Below are 15,121 nucleotides of genomic sequence, written 5' to 3' on the forward strand. Positions count from 1 at the left end.
GTGAAAAAGAGGACACAATTTGGAGTAAAGTGGATGACAAACAATATTAAACAAGAATTGCATGTGAAAAAGAGGCTATGGAAGAGATATAAGGAGACAAGTGAAGAGAGGATGCGTGAAGAATATAAGACACAGGCCAGAAGAGAGACTAGTGTGTTAAGGAAAGCGAAACTGGAATATGAGAGGAGATTGGCCCTAAGATCCAAAGAAAATCCTAGGGAATTTTTTAGCTATGTGGCCAGTAGGAGGAGAAATGACTGTGGAAGAATGATATTGTGGGATAAAAATGGGAATAGAGTGACTGATGCAGAGGACATAGTGGAATTGTTCAATGAACACTTTATTGGAGTATTTCATCCTAGATGAGTCAGTTTTAATGCTAGAGGGATACTGCTGGTTCGAGGCTTAGAGGTACAGGAGGAGAGTGTGTTTCAGATACTGAGTACTCTGGATGTCAGTAAAGCTGTGGGATGGATGGTATTTCACCACGAGTTTTGAGAGAATATGCTAGGGAACTGACAGTGCCTTTAACCTGGCTTTTCAATGAAAGTCTGGCTTCGGCAAAGGTGCCCAGGGAATGGAAGGAATGTAAGATTGCATAAGGGTGGTAACAGATCGGAAGTGTCTAATTATAGGCCAGTCTGTGTGTCATCAGTAGTTGTTAAGATCTTTGAGAAAGTAGTGAGGGACCGTGTACAGCATTGGGCAGATGAGGGTAATGTTATCTGTGAGAGTCAACATGGATTTGTGAAAGGGCGCTCTTGTTTTAGCAATATGCTAGCCTTTTATAATAAAGTTACAAGAATATTAGATGAGGGAAAGGCATATACTGCAATTTTCTTCGACTTAGCGAAGGCATTTGACAAGGTGCCACATGATAAGCTGATATTTAAGTTGCAGCACATGGGTCTGGATGTCAGATTGGTCAACTGGATTCAGGATTGGCTGTCTGATAGGTATCAGAGAGTTGTGTATAGTGGAGCAGTTTCAAGGAGGCAGAGAGTTACAAGTGGGGTCCCACAGGGCTCAGTACTAGGACCTATATTGTTTAACTTTTATATCAACGACATTGCAAGGGGATATTCAGTTGTTTGCAGATGATGCGAAGCTGCGAAGGATTATTAGTAATAGTGCAGATGTGGTAGCCCTGCAAGAGGATTTGAATAAGCCAGATAGATGGGCAAATGAATGGGAATGTCAGTTTAATGCAGCAAAATGTAAGTTCTTGAGGTTTGGGAAACATCGATGGGATGCTGCATACTCTATGGGAGGAGTTATACTGGAGGAAGTAGGGGAGACAAGAGAGCTGGGGTTGATGATTGATAGAAACCTGAAGTTTAGGGGACATATTGCAAAGGTGGTGAAGGTAACACAGAGGTTTGCTGCAATAATGAGAAGGACACTGACCTGCAGAGATAAAAGGGTTATCATTCCGTTGTATAAGTCTCTGATCAGACCACACTTGGATTATTGTTCTCAGATTTGGTCCCCAGGATTTGAAGGGGATAAATTAACTGTTGAAAAGATACAAAGATGGTCTCAGGACTGTACAAGGATAGTTATGAGAATCGGCTGAGGGAATGTGGACTGCAGAGTTTGGCAGATAGAAGAAGGAGAGGTGATATGATTGAGACTTTTAAACTGTTGAGAGGTGGTTACAGGGTCGACTCGACACTGGGGAGTTCTTTCACTTGGTTGAACAGTGGGAAGGAGTGATGACAAGAGGCCATCCCTGGAAGTTACGAAAGGAAACTGTGAGCAAGAGGGTGAGGAGTGGTTTCTTTGCATGGAGGGTGGTTGAGCCGTGGAATGCATTACCTGAGGGCGAGAACGGTCAGTGAGTTTAAGGAGTGGTATGATAGACTTTGTGTTTCTTAGGGGGGAACCTCCCCTCGATGAGTCTTGACAGACTTTATGTTCTTAGGAAGGACCTCCCACGATGAGTCTTTTGACTCCATGGAGGCCTGAATAATAATAATAATAATAATACTGTGCAAATGCTGAATAGTTGTTCTAGACATGATGTTTAGAGCCTCTCTCAATGAGTCTATGGAGTTGCCCTTAATAATAATAAAAAGTGATCCTTATGGGAGATCTAACCAGGAGAATGGGAAATGAATACCAGACTTATAGAAATGGCCTGGGAAAAGTTTGAGGAAAATAGCAAAAAATAAGAATAATTGTTTCTGCTGGATTTCTGTTCAGAACATGGAGTAGTTATCACACACCATGTTCCAATATACAGATGTGCAGCACAAATTCATATCGAGAGAAGACTGTGTTATTGTTGATAATGATATATTTATGCTGGTTCAGGATGCAAGAATATAGAAGGGATTTGAAATAGGAAGTGATCACCATTTATGAGCATAGTGAAATGAATTTCTTATTGAAAAGATAAATGTATAAAAGTTTTATAAAAGATGAAATGGAAACTCAAATACACAAATATTATTCATTAAAAAATAAAAGTGTTTGAAAATAAGAATCAAACCTTGGAAATTGAGAGGAAGATTTGAAGAAAACATTGATTGATTTAGCCAGAGAATCATGTGTTGAAGTTGTCTGCAAGGATAAAAAAAAATAAGGACTCACTTCATGGTGGTCTCTTGAAGTTAAAGAGGCAATCATTGAAAAGAAGATTCATTTCAGACAAATTATGGAGGTTACAACCATGTTAGAAATAATTACTTTAATTTTCCGATGTTTTGATCTTCTATTTTGATATTAAAGATATTAAATTTTGATATTATAGAGCCTTGTGAATAGGAGGAAGGGGGGGGGAGGATATGATGGAGACATATAAGCTAGTCAGGGGTTATTATCAGGTTGACATGGAAGAGATTTTTCATGGAATGGGAGAGGGGGGTAGAACGAGGCCATCACTGGAAACTGATGGCCGAGAGAGTGGTTAGTGAGTATTGCCTGAGTGTGTTGTGAATACACATTCAATTGGTTTAAGGCATGGTTGGATGAGCATTATGTGCAATAGTGTATAGCTCCCACGACTAGTCTCTGACTCCATGGAGGTCAGATGTTAATAATAATAACAATAATAATATTAAGGTCATCATCTGGAATATATATACACACACACACACACACTATATACATTTCAAACAGTATGCTAGAGAGACAATGATTTGATCAACCATTATTCTACTGGCCTGACCTCTGGTGAAAAAAAAAACTATATCAAAGCTATATTCTATTTATATAACATCATTATGTGATATTATAAATAGAATATAGCTTGGATGTAGTTTTTTTTTTTTTTTCAGGCCAGTAAAATAATGATTTATCAAATCATTGTCTCTTTGGCATACTGTTTGGAATATAATATAGCTTGTCTCTGTATATGTGTATACTCTAGTCCAAACGCCAGGAAATTAAAGTAATTATTTCTAACATGGGTGTAGTCTCCATAATTTGTCTGAAATGAATGCTGAACACCATGTAACACTAAAGGAGGATTGAAAAGAAAAAAGCATATTAAAATTTCCTAGCAAGTAAGCCAGCATAAGCTATGTGAAAATACAGAGAAAAATATAAGAGTAGCATTATGTAAAAGTAGCTAAAGAAAATTCATGGGAAGAATTTAGTAAGAATATATAAGATAAATATCATAAATGTGGCAAACTGTTTTTGAAGCTACTGAAAAATCTCAGAAATTGGACAGTGAGTACTAAAAGAAATCAGAAAAATAAAGATGATATAAAAGCTGAAGATAAAAACATTCTGGATGTTTGAAGTAATTACTTTCGAAGATTGTTAAATGAGAGTGACAGCAACAGTCATAGAACATTAGTACAAAATATGAACAGAATGCAGTCAAAATACGTGTCAGTAATTGATGTAGTAAAGACCATCAGAAACCTGAAATGTGGAATGGCAGTTGCAATAGATGATATTATTGTTATTATTCCAAAACTTTATAGTCATATCATCATGGAAGATCCACCTTAGGCAACACAGTCTATCACACCATTCCTTAAATTTGTTCTCTGTCTCTACTTTCATCACGTTCTCTGGCAATGCATTCTATGCTCCTACTACTTGCTATGAAAAATAAAATCTACTTCTTACCCTCTTACTCACTACTTTCTTTCTTTGGCAACTTTCAGGGATGGTCACTTGTCCTTGTTCCTTCCCTTCGTTCAACCATATGAAAATCTTCCTTCAATCCTCTAAATAATACCTGAATGACACAATCCTTCTTTTACAGAACAAATTCCCTCCAGATATCACGGCGCTCTTTGCATATGTATTGCATTCTGGTTATTTTGCATGACAAAACCCTTTCTACCTACAAAAAGAAGGCACAGCCATGGGCTCACCATTATCCCCCCCTATTGCCAACTTTTATATGGAACATTTTGAGCAACTTGCTCTAGGTTCCTCTCCTTTAAAACCCAAAGTCTGGCTTAGATACATTGACGATGTTTTCGCGATCTGGTCCCAATGCCGCCAGACACTAGACACATTCCTTAGCCACCTAAACAAACAACACAAATGCATCCAGTTCACAAATGAGATTGAAAAACAGAACACACTTCCGTTTCTAGATACACTTGTCACATGTCTTCCTTCTGGCAATCTTTCCTTCACTGTTTACCAGAAACCGACACATACTGGCCAGTATATACACATAAACTCCTACCACCACCTAACACAAAAACTAGGTGTCATTAATACTCTAAAAAACAAGGCTCTGAAGATCTGCTCCAGTGAACAGGCACTGAAAGATTAATTTAAAGTTATCTGTAATACTTTTCTAAAAAATGGTTACAGCCAAAACACTATTAACAAAATTCTCTACAAGACCTGAATAAAAAACAAAGATAAACCAGACTACAATAAAACTATAACCATTCCCTACACTAAAGAGACATCAGACAAAATAAGCAGAATACTACAAAAATACAAACCTCAAAGCCACCTTTAAACCTCCTGCAAAATTAAGCTTACTCAACTCATCCAAAGACCCACTCCCTCTGCTGGCCCACCTTGGAGTATACCGTATTTATTGCACCTGTAACATACCATATATAGGAGAAACAGGATGCACAATTCCTATCAGACAAAAAGAACATAAATGGCACATTAAATATAATAATTATGGTGAAGCTGGCCTTTCTGATCATGCCCTGAACACCTTACATAGAATTGACTGGAAAAGCACTAGTTGTCTACATCACACCAAAACATGGTATGAATGCAAATTTAAGGAAGCGTGTGAGATTATTACCAACCATCCCAATCTGAACAATAATGATGGTCTAAATATCCCAAACATATGGAAGGCATATATTCGACCCATGGAACCTTCCTGTCTAAGAGCAACTATAAACAAGACTGCAGAAAATCCAGGATCCTAAATCAAAAATAACAATTGTAATGCTAAAAATAGAACATCATTGTTACTGAAAAAAAACTATCTGTAAGAAAGAATGTTTATTCATGTTATCATAAATGGAATTTAGCTTGATGTAATTTATAAATAATTAATTTTTTTTTTCACTACAGGTCATGCCAGTAGAATAACTGGTGATCAATTCATTGTTTCTCTAGCTAACTGTATGTAATGTAACTTAGCTTGTCCTGTATATTTGTATATGCTCCAGATATGAAGATCAAAATGTTGGGATATTAAAAGAGTTTTTTATAACACGGTTATAAAGTCCATCATTTCTAAAATTAATACCTCTCAGCAGCTTAAATGTTTCAGTCATATCATGTTACCTTACATAGAATTGACTGGAAAAGCACTAGTTGTCTACATCACACCAAAACATGGTATGAATGCAAATTTAAGGAAGCGTGTGAGATTATTATCAACCATCCCAATCTGAACAATAATGATGGTCTAAAAATCCCAAACATATGGAAGGCATATATTCGACCCGTGGAACCTTCCTCTCTAAGAGCAACTATAAACAAGACTGTAGAAAATCCAGGATCCTAAATCAAAAATAACAATTGTAATTCTAAAAATAGAACATCATTGTTACTGAAAGAAAACTATCTGTAAGAAAGAATGTTTATTCATGTTATCATAAATGGAATTTAGCTTGATGTAATTTATAAATAATAATTTTTTTTTTTCACTAGAGGTCATGCCATTAGAATAACTTGTGATCAATTCATTGTTTCTCTAGCTAACTGTATGTAATGTAACTTAGCTTGTCCTGCATGTTTGTATATGCTCCAGATGATGATCTTAATATGAAGATCAAAACATCAGGATATTAAAAGAGTTATTTATAGCACAGTTATAAAGTCCATAATTTCTAAAATGAATACCTCCCAGCAGCTTAAATGTTTCAGTCATATCATCCCTTTATCTCCTTTCTACCAGACTGAAGATTACAAGTCCTTCATAGCTAATGTTCTGCAGTCCCAATATAATTTTTCTTATCAACTCATGCATCCTCTGTACAGTTAATTTGTTTCCTTCAAATCCTGATGACCAGATTTACACAGTAATTTAGACATGACCTGATCAAGGCTTTATTCAATGGAACTACCACCCTCTTATCTCTGCTGGTCAATGTCCTCCTCAGTAATGCAGCATTCTCCGAGTTATCTGCACTTCTTTTGCAATATGGCCTCTGATCTTGAAATTTCTATTTGCTATCATCCCAAGATCCATTGCATCCTTCATTTCTTCCATTACAACTTTGTTAAGAAAGTATGCATCCTCTCTTCTGTGGATCCCCGATTTCAAAAATTTACATTTAGCCAATATTAAAGTAATATCCTCATTCATTTACACTAGCTTATTCAACTCTTCATAAAGAGTTATAACACTAGCACTGTTGCTAATAACCCTTTCAAGCTTCACATTATCTGCAAACAACTATTTCCCTGTAATCAAGTGAAATCTTGTGGGCTTAAAGGTTGAACAGTAACATTACTAGTACAGAACCCTCTAGGATCCTCTTGTAACCTTCCAACTCCCTCATACACAACTCTCTATCTGTCAGAAAGACAATTTCCAATCCAATTCACTACCCTGATATTTAGACTCATACATTGCATCTTATCAAATACCTTCAAAAATCCAGAAAGATGACAGTGTATGCCTTCTTCCTTGTCCCCTGTCTTGCCTTGTTACTGTATTATTAATTCAATCATATTTCAAAATCATATTTCAAAAATATTTCAAAAGAATGCTGCTTTCATTTACACAAATTATGGACTCTGCAACTGTGTTATAAATAAACACACATATATATATATATATATATATAATTTACAGAGACAAGCTAAATTACATTTCACACAGTATGCTGAAGAGAATGATTTGATCAACGGTCATTCTACTGGCCTGACCTCTAGTGAAAATAAAATAAAATTACAATAAATAAATTAACTACATCAAAGCTATATTCTATTTAAGACAACATCAAAGAAACATTCTTTCATATAGATAGTTTGTTACAGTAAAAATTATGTCTAATTTAACATGACAATTGTTATATTAGATTTAGGATCCTGGATTACCTATGGGCCTATTTATAATTAACTCTTAGGGAGAAAGGTTAAGTGGGTAGAATATGTGTCTTCCATATTTTTTGGAGTTTTAGACCATCATTATTGTTAAGATTAGGGTGATTGATAAGAATCTCACAGACCTCCTTAAATTTATGTTCATACCATGTTTTGGTGTGATGTAAACAACAGGTGCTTTTCCAGTCAGTTCTATGTAAAGTGTTTAGGGCATGATCAGAAAGACCAGCTTGACCATAGTTATTATATTTAATTTGTTGTTTAGGTTCCTTTTTTCTGATAGGAATTGTGCATCCTGTTTCCCCTATATAGGACAAATTACAGATGCAATGAATACAGTATACTCCAGGGTGGGCCATCAGAGGGAGTAGATCCTTGGATGAGTTGAGTAAGTTCTTTAATTTTTCAGGAGGTTTAAAGCTGGCTTTAAGATTGTATTTTTGTAGTATTCTGTTTATTTTGTCTGACATCTCTTTAATATATGGAATGGTTACAGTTTTATTGTAGTCTTGTTTATTTTTGTTTTCAAGTGAGGTCTTGTACAGAATTTTGTTGATAGTATTTTGGTTGTAGTCATTTTTAGGAAGGTATTGCTGGTAACTTTTAATTCATCATTAAGTGTTTGTTCGTTGGAGCAAATCTTCAAAGCCCTGTTTTTTAGTGTATTAATGACTCCTAGTTTTTGGGTTGGGTGGTAGGAGTTTATGTGTATATATTGGCCGGTATGTGTCAGTTTCCGGCAAACAGTGAAGGTAAGACTGTCAGAATGAAGGTGTGTGACAAATGTATCTAGAAACGGAAGTGTGGTCTGCTTTTCAATCTAGTTTGATGAGCCAAATGATATTCAGGACCTCCAATGGTGATGAGTCCTTGACTCCATGGAGTTCTAATAATTATAATGGTATCATAATTAGAATAAACATTTTTGAATTCACGGTAAATGATTGGTTTTCTTCAGTGTATTTTGCAATTGTGCATACATTTTTTTCTTTAACCTTCTCTGTAGTTTTTAAGACCACTGTTAGAAGAAATAGTCATGGCAATTGTCAATACAAATGCAGTAAGGTAAGTTTCTGTTTTTTTATTTTAACATTAAATATGTAATCATTATTGTACAAAAAATATATAACCTTCAAAAATGAGCCACCATGTCATTCTTCTTGAATGGCACAAAAATGACACCAGATCGTTGATCTGGTGCCATTTACTTGCATTTACCTGTTATCTGGTGTCATTTACCTGCCTTAAACTTGCACAATGTGAATAAATGAACTCTTCAGAATTAGTATATTTTATATTGTGCAAGTTTAAGGCAGTTGATCTTGTGCCATTTTTTATTTATTATTTATTGCATTTATTGTCCTCTCACTTACCTGCCTTCTTCTCATCTCTCTATCCCTTGCTCTTACAATATATATATATATATATATATATCTTCTTTCTATATCTTTTCTCACTTGTACATGTGTTTCTCATATCATTTAGCCTTTCAAGTCTCCTAATCTCTCCCTTGATGCTTCTCAACTCATTTTTCATATCTTCCACTTCCTCTCTCAGTATCTCTCTCTCCAAGCATCCTACTCTTGCTCAGCATTCATCAACACAGTCAATACCATCTGTCAGACCCCTTACATCTTTAGTCACTTTACCTGATATTAAATCTATTGGCACTTCATTCTCACCTTCCTCACCCACAATCATGCTATATCTCTCTGCTGGCACTCACCTGATTTCTTTGCACCACTATTCCTACCAATGTAGATTAATGATCACTTTATTGAGGTAGTTCATCCTGGAAAAGCAAGTTTTATTCCTGAGGCATACAGGAGGGTTAAATCTGCATTTATGTATATCATTCTGTATATCAATATGGCAGTGGGACTGGGATTTCACTATGTGTTTAAGAGACTGTGCCAAGGAACTAACAGTTCTATTTATTAGATTGTTCATTGAAACTCTAGCTACTGGAAAAGCTCAAGCAATAGAAGGAAAGTAAGATAATGGTATTTCATAAGAGTGGTGAAAGAATAGATAATGTCAAACTATAGACCAGTTTATATTTCTTCTGTGGTTCTTAAGATTTAAAAATTTTATTAGAGATTGCATATGAAATTGTGAAGAGGATAATATTATCTATGAGGATCAGCATAGATTTGTTAAGGGGTGCTCTTGTTTTAGTAATCTGATTGTTTATATTTATATATTATTTATATTGTTTAATGAATATATGAGTTTAGATATCAGCCAATTGCCAGTTAAGTGAATTGGTGTGGAAATTGGCTTTCTGATAATTATTAGAGAGCATGTGAAGAGGGGAACAGTATTCAAGGAAAAAAGTCATAAATGCTCAGTAAGATTACTTGGATATTGAAGAACACACTAACAAGTAGAGAGGACGAAATTGTTATTCCTCTTTATAAGGCCATGATACATCCACATCTGGATTAGTGTGCTCATGTCCTGGGCTTTTTTGGGATGAGTAAATGGTGGAGATGATTCAGAGGCGAGTGAACAAGATGGTGAGTGGTCTATGAAATCTGCCATTTTAGGATGGATTGAGGGCTTGTAGAAATTGGTTGATAGGCAAAAAAAAAACAGATATGATAGAAACATTTAAGTTACTTAAAGGGTTTTACAGGATTGATGCAGTGGAAATGTTTCATCACTTTGCTAGAGGAGGCAGAACAAGAGGTCATCCCTGGAAGTAGTAGGGGTGTGAGAACTAGATTTTTCATTCGGAGAGTTGTAAATGAATAGAATGAGTTGCTAGAGTCTGTTGTGATCGCTTTGTCTGTAAATGGTTTCAAGAAGAGGTATGATGAGTATTGTGTGGATAGTTTGGTCTCCCACAATGAGTCTTAAGACTCCATGAAAGGCTTATACGGTACTAATAATAATATGCTACAGAGTTCTTTTTGAGGCCATTATTGTATAATTTGTATGTTAATGACTTTGAAAGGGCTTAACTGGAGATATGTACCTATTTGAAGATGATACAAAGTTAGGAAGAGCAATGAGGAGTCAAACAGATGTTTTGGCACTACATACAGTCTACAGAATGTAAGGCTACATTCTGTAGACTGTATATGTGGGCAAGTGAGTAGAACTAAAAGTTCATTGCTGCAGAATGTATGGTTTTGAAATTTGGTAGGCAAAAATGGGATGCTAACTATACAACTGATGGAGAAATTTTGAAGGGATGGAGGAGATGAGGGATCTGGGAGTGGTTGTGCACAGGGAACATGAAGTTTAGTGTCACATCACTCAAATTGTAAAGTCATCACATTGGTTATGGTTCCATTGTATAAGGCTTTAGTTAATCTGCATATGGATTTATTACATAGATGGGATTAGAAAGGCTCAGAGAAGAACAACTGTAGTAGCAGTTTCCAGTCTGGGGAATGGGTGTATGAGGACAGATTAAAGGAGTTCCATTTGTAGAGACTTGTGAATAGGAAGAAAGGAGAAGGAAGATCATCGGAACATAAGTCGGTAATGGATTGATACCAGGTTAATGTGGAAAGAGATTTTTCATAGAATGGATTGAGACATGGGTAAAACAAAGGTCATTGCTATAATTGTATATGGAGCATGTGAGCAGGTAGGCAGAGTGTGTGTGGGGGTAGGGAGATAAGGAAGAGGTTCTTTGCATGGCAAGTGGTTAGTGAGTGGAGTGCATTCTCTGAAAGTGTGGTAAATATGTAAACATTGAAGGAGTTTAAGGTGTGGTTTGATGACCTTTGTGAGTGACAGTGTGTACTTCCTTTGAGTCTTTTTTACCCCATAGAGCAGCGCTTCCCAAGCTGTGGACCACGGCCCCCTTGGGGGCCATAGGTTTTGTTGAGGGGGGGGGGGGGGGCATGAAATAATGAAAACAAATTTAAAATGTTTTAAGACTAAGTAGATTTTTTTTATTTTAAAAGAAACGTATTTAACTTTTATTATTTATTATTTCTTTTTTGTTATTTTTCATATTTTAATGGAAAAATTCACACATTGGTGTTGGTTCACAAACTTTTGCTTAATGAATATTAGTAAATATTGCTTATTCATATGTTTCATTTCAAAGCAGTGGTTAATTATATTTACTTCGAATGCTCTCCAGGGAAGCTCCAAATCTTCCTGTCCCTTTCATCATGCATTCTTAATCAGGGACTGTTGATATTGACTTTATATACATATCAAAACTCGTTTTATATTATCACTGTCATCCGAGCTAGTTTTCTGTTACCAATAAAAGTTTTGCATATACTTCACACATGAATAAAAGCTTAAACAAGTTCATGTGGGGGAGATAGTAACTCGCTTGCAGTGCTAAACAACACGCCCTCCCTAACAGCCACTATACTGCAGAGGCAATGTAAACAGATACTTTTATTATGCCAGTGAATAAGGTATTAGGAGTCTGTGTAATATATTTCTCAACAAATAGTGCAATTAGAGACAACTGGGATAAAAACACACTAATGAATGAATCACATGTCCCCTCATACAGAAACTATGCTGTATAGACTGAAACAAAACCATATGTTGCATGGACAAACACAGTATCTAGCTAAAAACTATTGTTATTAATTAGATGTGTATGAGTTCGATTTCCCAAGGCAGCAATAAAATTCAACCGAACGTGTTAAAATTTGTAAAAGTGTTAAAACTAAGTAATATATATATATAATGAATGTTATGGCAGTTTCACGTATGGAATTCGGTTGGAGAGAGTTAGCATTTTAACTCAATTGCCAGCTATGCTTTTATCTTTCGGTTGCGCGATCTTTTGTTTATACTGTACCAATCATATGCACATTTTATAAGGAAGCGAAACAGCCTGCCTTTGCTGTCTGTTTCGCGTTAGGCTTAATTACCATAAAAGGAGAGAAGTCACAAAAGAGAAAAATGTTCCTGGTCTGGGGATTCCCTTATTCAGGTAATATTCACTAATTTCATGTTATCAGTCTCTGGTGTGCCAGTATCGGTATGTGGTGATATTATTTGATCTATTCTATGTTAAAAAATTTAACCCTGAGATGGATAAGTGGCTGATAAAAAAAAAAAAAAAAAAATCCCACGAACAATCAGAAGCAGAAACAGACTCAAAAAAAAAAAGGACAGTATTTCATATTTTACCAGAACAGCCCACATCGTCTTCAGAACCAAACAGTAAGAGGCTAAAAATGCAATATATGCATTTGATTTTTGCAATATTCACTGTGTATGTTTTGTATTGAATATAAATGCAATAAATATTATGATAATATATCTCTCTATTACGATTTTTTTTTGAGGGGGCCGAGAAATATTTTAATTTTTGCAAAAGGGGGCTCTGACATCCAGAAGTTTGGGAAGCACTGCCATAGAGGTCTGGTGCTAATAATATAATAATAATAATGCAAACAAGAAGAGCATGCAATCAAATTTTTAATTGTTTCCTCTAAAATATGGTTCTTAAATAGTGGTTAAATAATATTAATAGTGGATTAAATAATAACTGAAACAACAGTTATATAAAAAAATCCCTAGCTATTTCATTTTAAAAAAATTGAGATTTCTTAAAAAAGTAATATTAGGATAGGTTTAAGTGGAGATATGCAGCTATTTGCAGATTACACAGAGTTAGGGAGAAGAATGATCAGTCAAGCAGAATTTGTGGTTGTGTAGGAGTATCTGAATAGACTGTGCGAGTGGGCAAGTGAATGGAGCTACCAGTTCAACATGGCAAAGAGTAAAGTTTTGAAATTTGGTAGCCAAGGATGTGATGCAAAGTATGAGATTGATGAGGAAATTTTGAAGGAGGTGGAGTAAATGAGAGAGAGAGAAAGAGAGATGAGAGTAGTGGTGTAGAGAGACCAAAGTATTTGTCCCCTCTACACCACTAAAGATTTGGGCACTTGTTTTCATGAGAATATATTGGAGAGGATTCTAAAGAAAATCTACATATTTCCTGTAGTGAGGAGTGTGAAGACAAATTGAGAAAGTGCCATTTAAGATCCTGGCAAATAGGTGGAGGAGAAAGAGATATGATTGAGACATATTATTTGGTATGTAGTTTTCCAAGTTAATGTAGAAGGGATTTTTCATGGAATGGAAGGAGGGGTAAAATAAGAACAAACAAACCAAAAACAAGAAATTGTCCTAGGAAACTGCATAAGAAAGTTGTGATGAGAAGGTTCTTTGCATGGCAGGTGGTTGGTGAATGGAATGAATTGCTTGTGAGTATGGTGAATGCAGAAATTATGAATGAGTTTAAGGCACAGTTTGATGAACTTTGTGTGTGTGACAGTGGGGACCTCCCCAGTTAGGCCTTTTGATCCCATTCAAGTCTGGTACTACTACTACTAATAATAATAAATACTTATCTTTCAGATCAGTAATGGCAGTTCTGTATTGGAACTTTATGCATAGTGCAAACTCATGTTAATTCTTTCTATATTATGTACAAGTAATTATTATGGTGGACTTCAGCTATGGAAGCATAGATTGGAACATGAACACATGGAAGGAAATGCAGGAAAAAATAATTACCCAATACAGCATGTGATGAAGATACCAAGGATTTAAGAGTGCTAGACCTAGTAATTGCATAAGAGTATTTGTCTGTAACTTGGATGATCACATTGTCACCAAATAGTGAGGGTGGTCATGTAGTCTTGACCTGGATGTTGTTTAAATGTCTGGAATTTTCAGTAAAGAGGGGGGTATATGTGGATTTACAAAACTCGTAAGTATGACAAATGCAAGAAACTTAGAGCCATGTTATGGTATGACACACTGCAGGAGTTGGATGTTGATAGTGCATGGAAGGTAGTAAAGGAATGTTTTAGGGAAATAATGACAGATTGTATACCAAAGTCAGGGGGGGGGTAAATAAAGTGGGAATTAAATGGCTGGATAGCATCATTAAACAGGACCTACAAAAAAAGAAGAAAGAAAAAAATTGTGAAAGGAATTCAAAAAGAAAGGTCATCAGCAGGCACATGAGCAGTACAAAGCATGGCCATTAGGGTGACCTGTATAGTTAGCAAGGCAAAATCAGAGTATGAGAGTAAATCAGTGGGAGCCAAGCCCAGAAGAGATATTGATGAGACCTCAGTAAAGGTGATGATGATTTATGGTTTTAAAGGCACAAGGACTGCAAAGGTCATATTGTGCTATATCAAAGGTTATAGCAGTACCTAAGGTATGACGATCACAAACATCCATGCCTGCAGTGGGATTTGAACCTGGGATCTGTTGGTTGAAGAGTGGGTACGCTAACACCTCGGCCAACCAGGCTGGCTCGGTAAAGGTCAAAACTGATAGTAGTGGGCCTTCCCATAATGCATAGCATTATATATCTCTGAAAGGGTGTGTGTGTGTGCTTTGCATTATGGGATACAATGGCAATTAATGTAGTTATTGGACTATACTAGTAGCCTAGTCATGAATGTACTATATGCACAAACTTTGCTTATACTTAGATAGAGGATAAAACAAGAATATAATTTTTTAACAAGTTGAATTTAATTTGCAACCATGTGCAGAAACTTTCTACACAGAGGAAATTTTTCAGAACAGGTCTGGTGATGATGGAAGAACTAGGAGTCATCCTTGGAAATTGAGCAAGAGTGTGGTT

General features: G+C 35.8%; 1 protein-coding gene across 3 annotated transcripts in view; it reads left to right on the forward strand.

The window, feature by feature from the left end:
* The window catches only part of LOC150093740 (dynamin-1-like), a 321,001-nt gene that overhangs the window by 200,808 nt on the left and 105,072 nt on the right, over positions 1-15,121 (forward strand). For all 3 annotated transcript variants that reach the window (XM_090413070.1, XM_090413072.1, XM_090413071.1), the window contains exon 10: positions 8,519-8,577. In XM_090413070.1, the coding sequence (XP_090269196.1) occupies positions 8,519-8,577 (59 nt within the window). The remainder of the gene's footprint in view (positions 1-8,518; positions 8,578-15,121) is intronic.

This window comes from Typopeltis vanoorti, chromosome 23 (assembly GCF_054136105.1).
Source record: "Typopeltis vanoorti isolate ZY-2024b chromosome 23, IOZ_Tvanoo_1.0, whole genome shotgun sequence".
Lineage (NCBI taxonomy): Eukaryota > Metazoa > Arthropoda > Arachnida > Uropygi > Thelyphonidae > Typopeltis > Typopeltis vanoorti.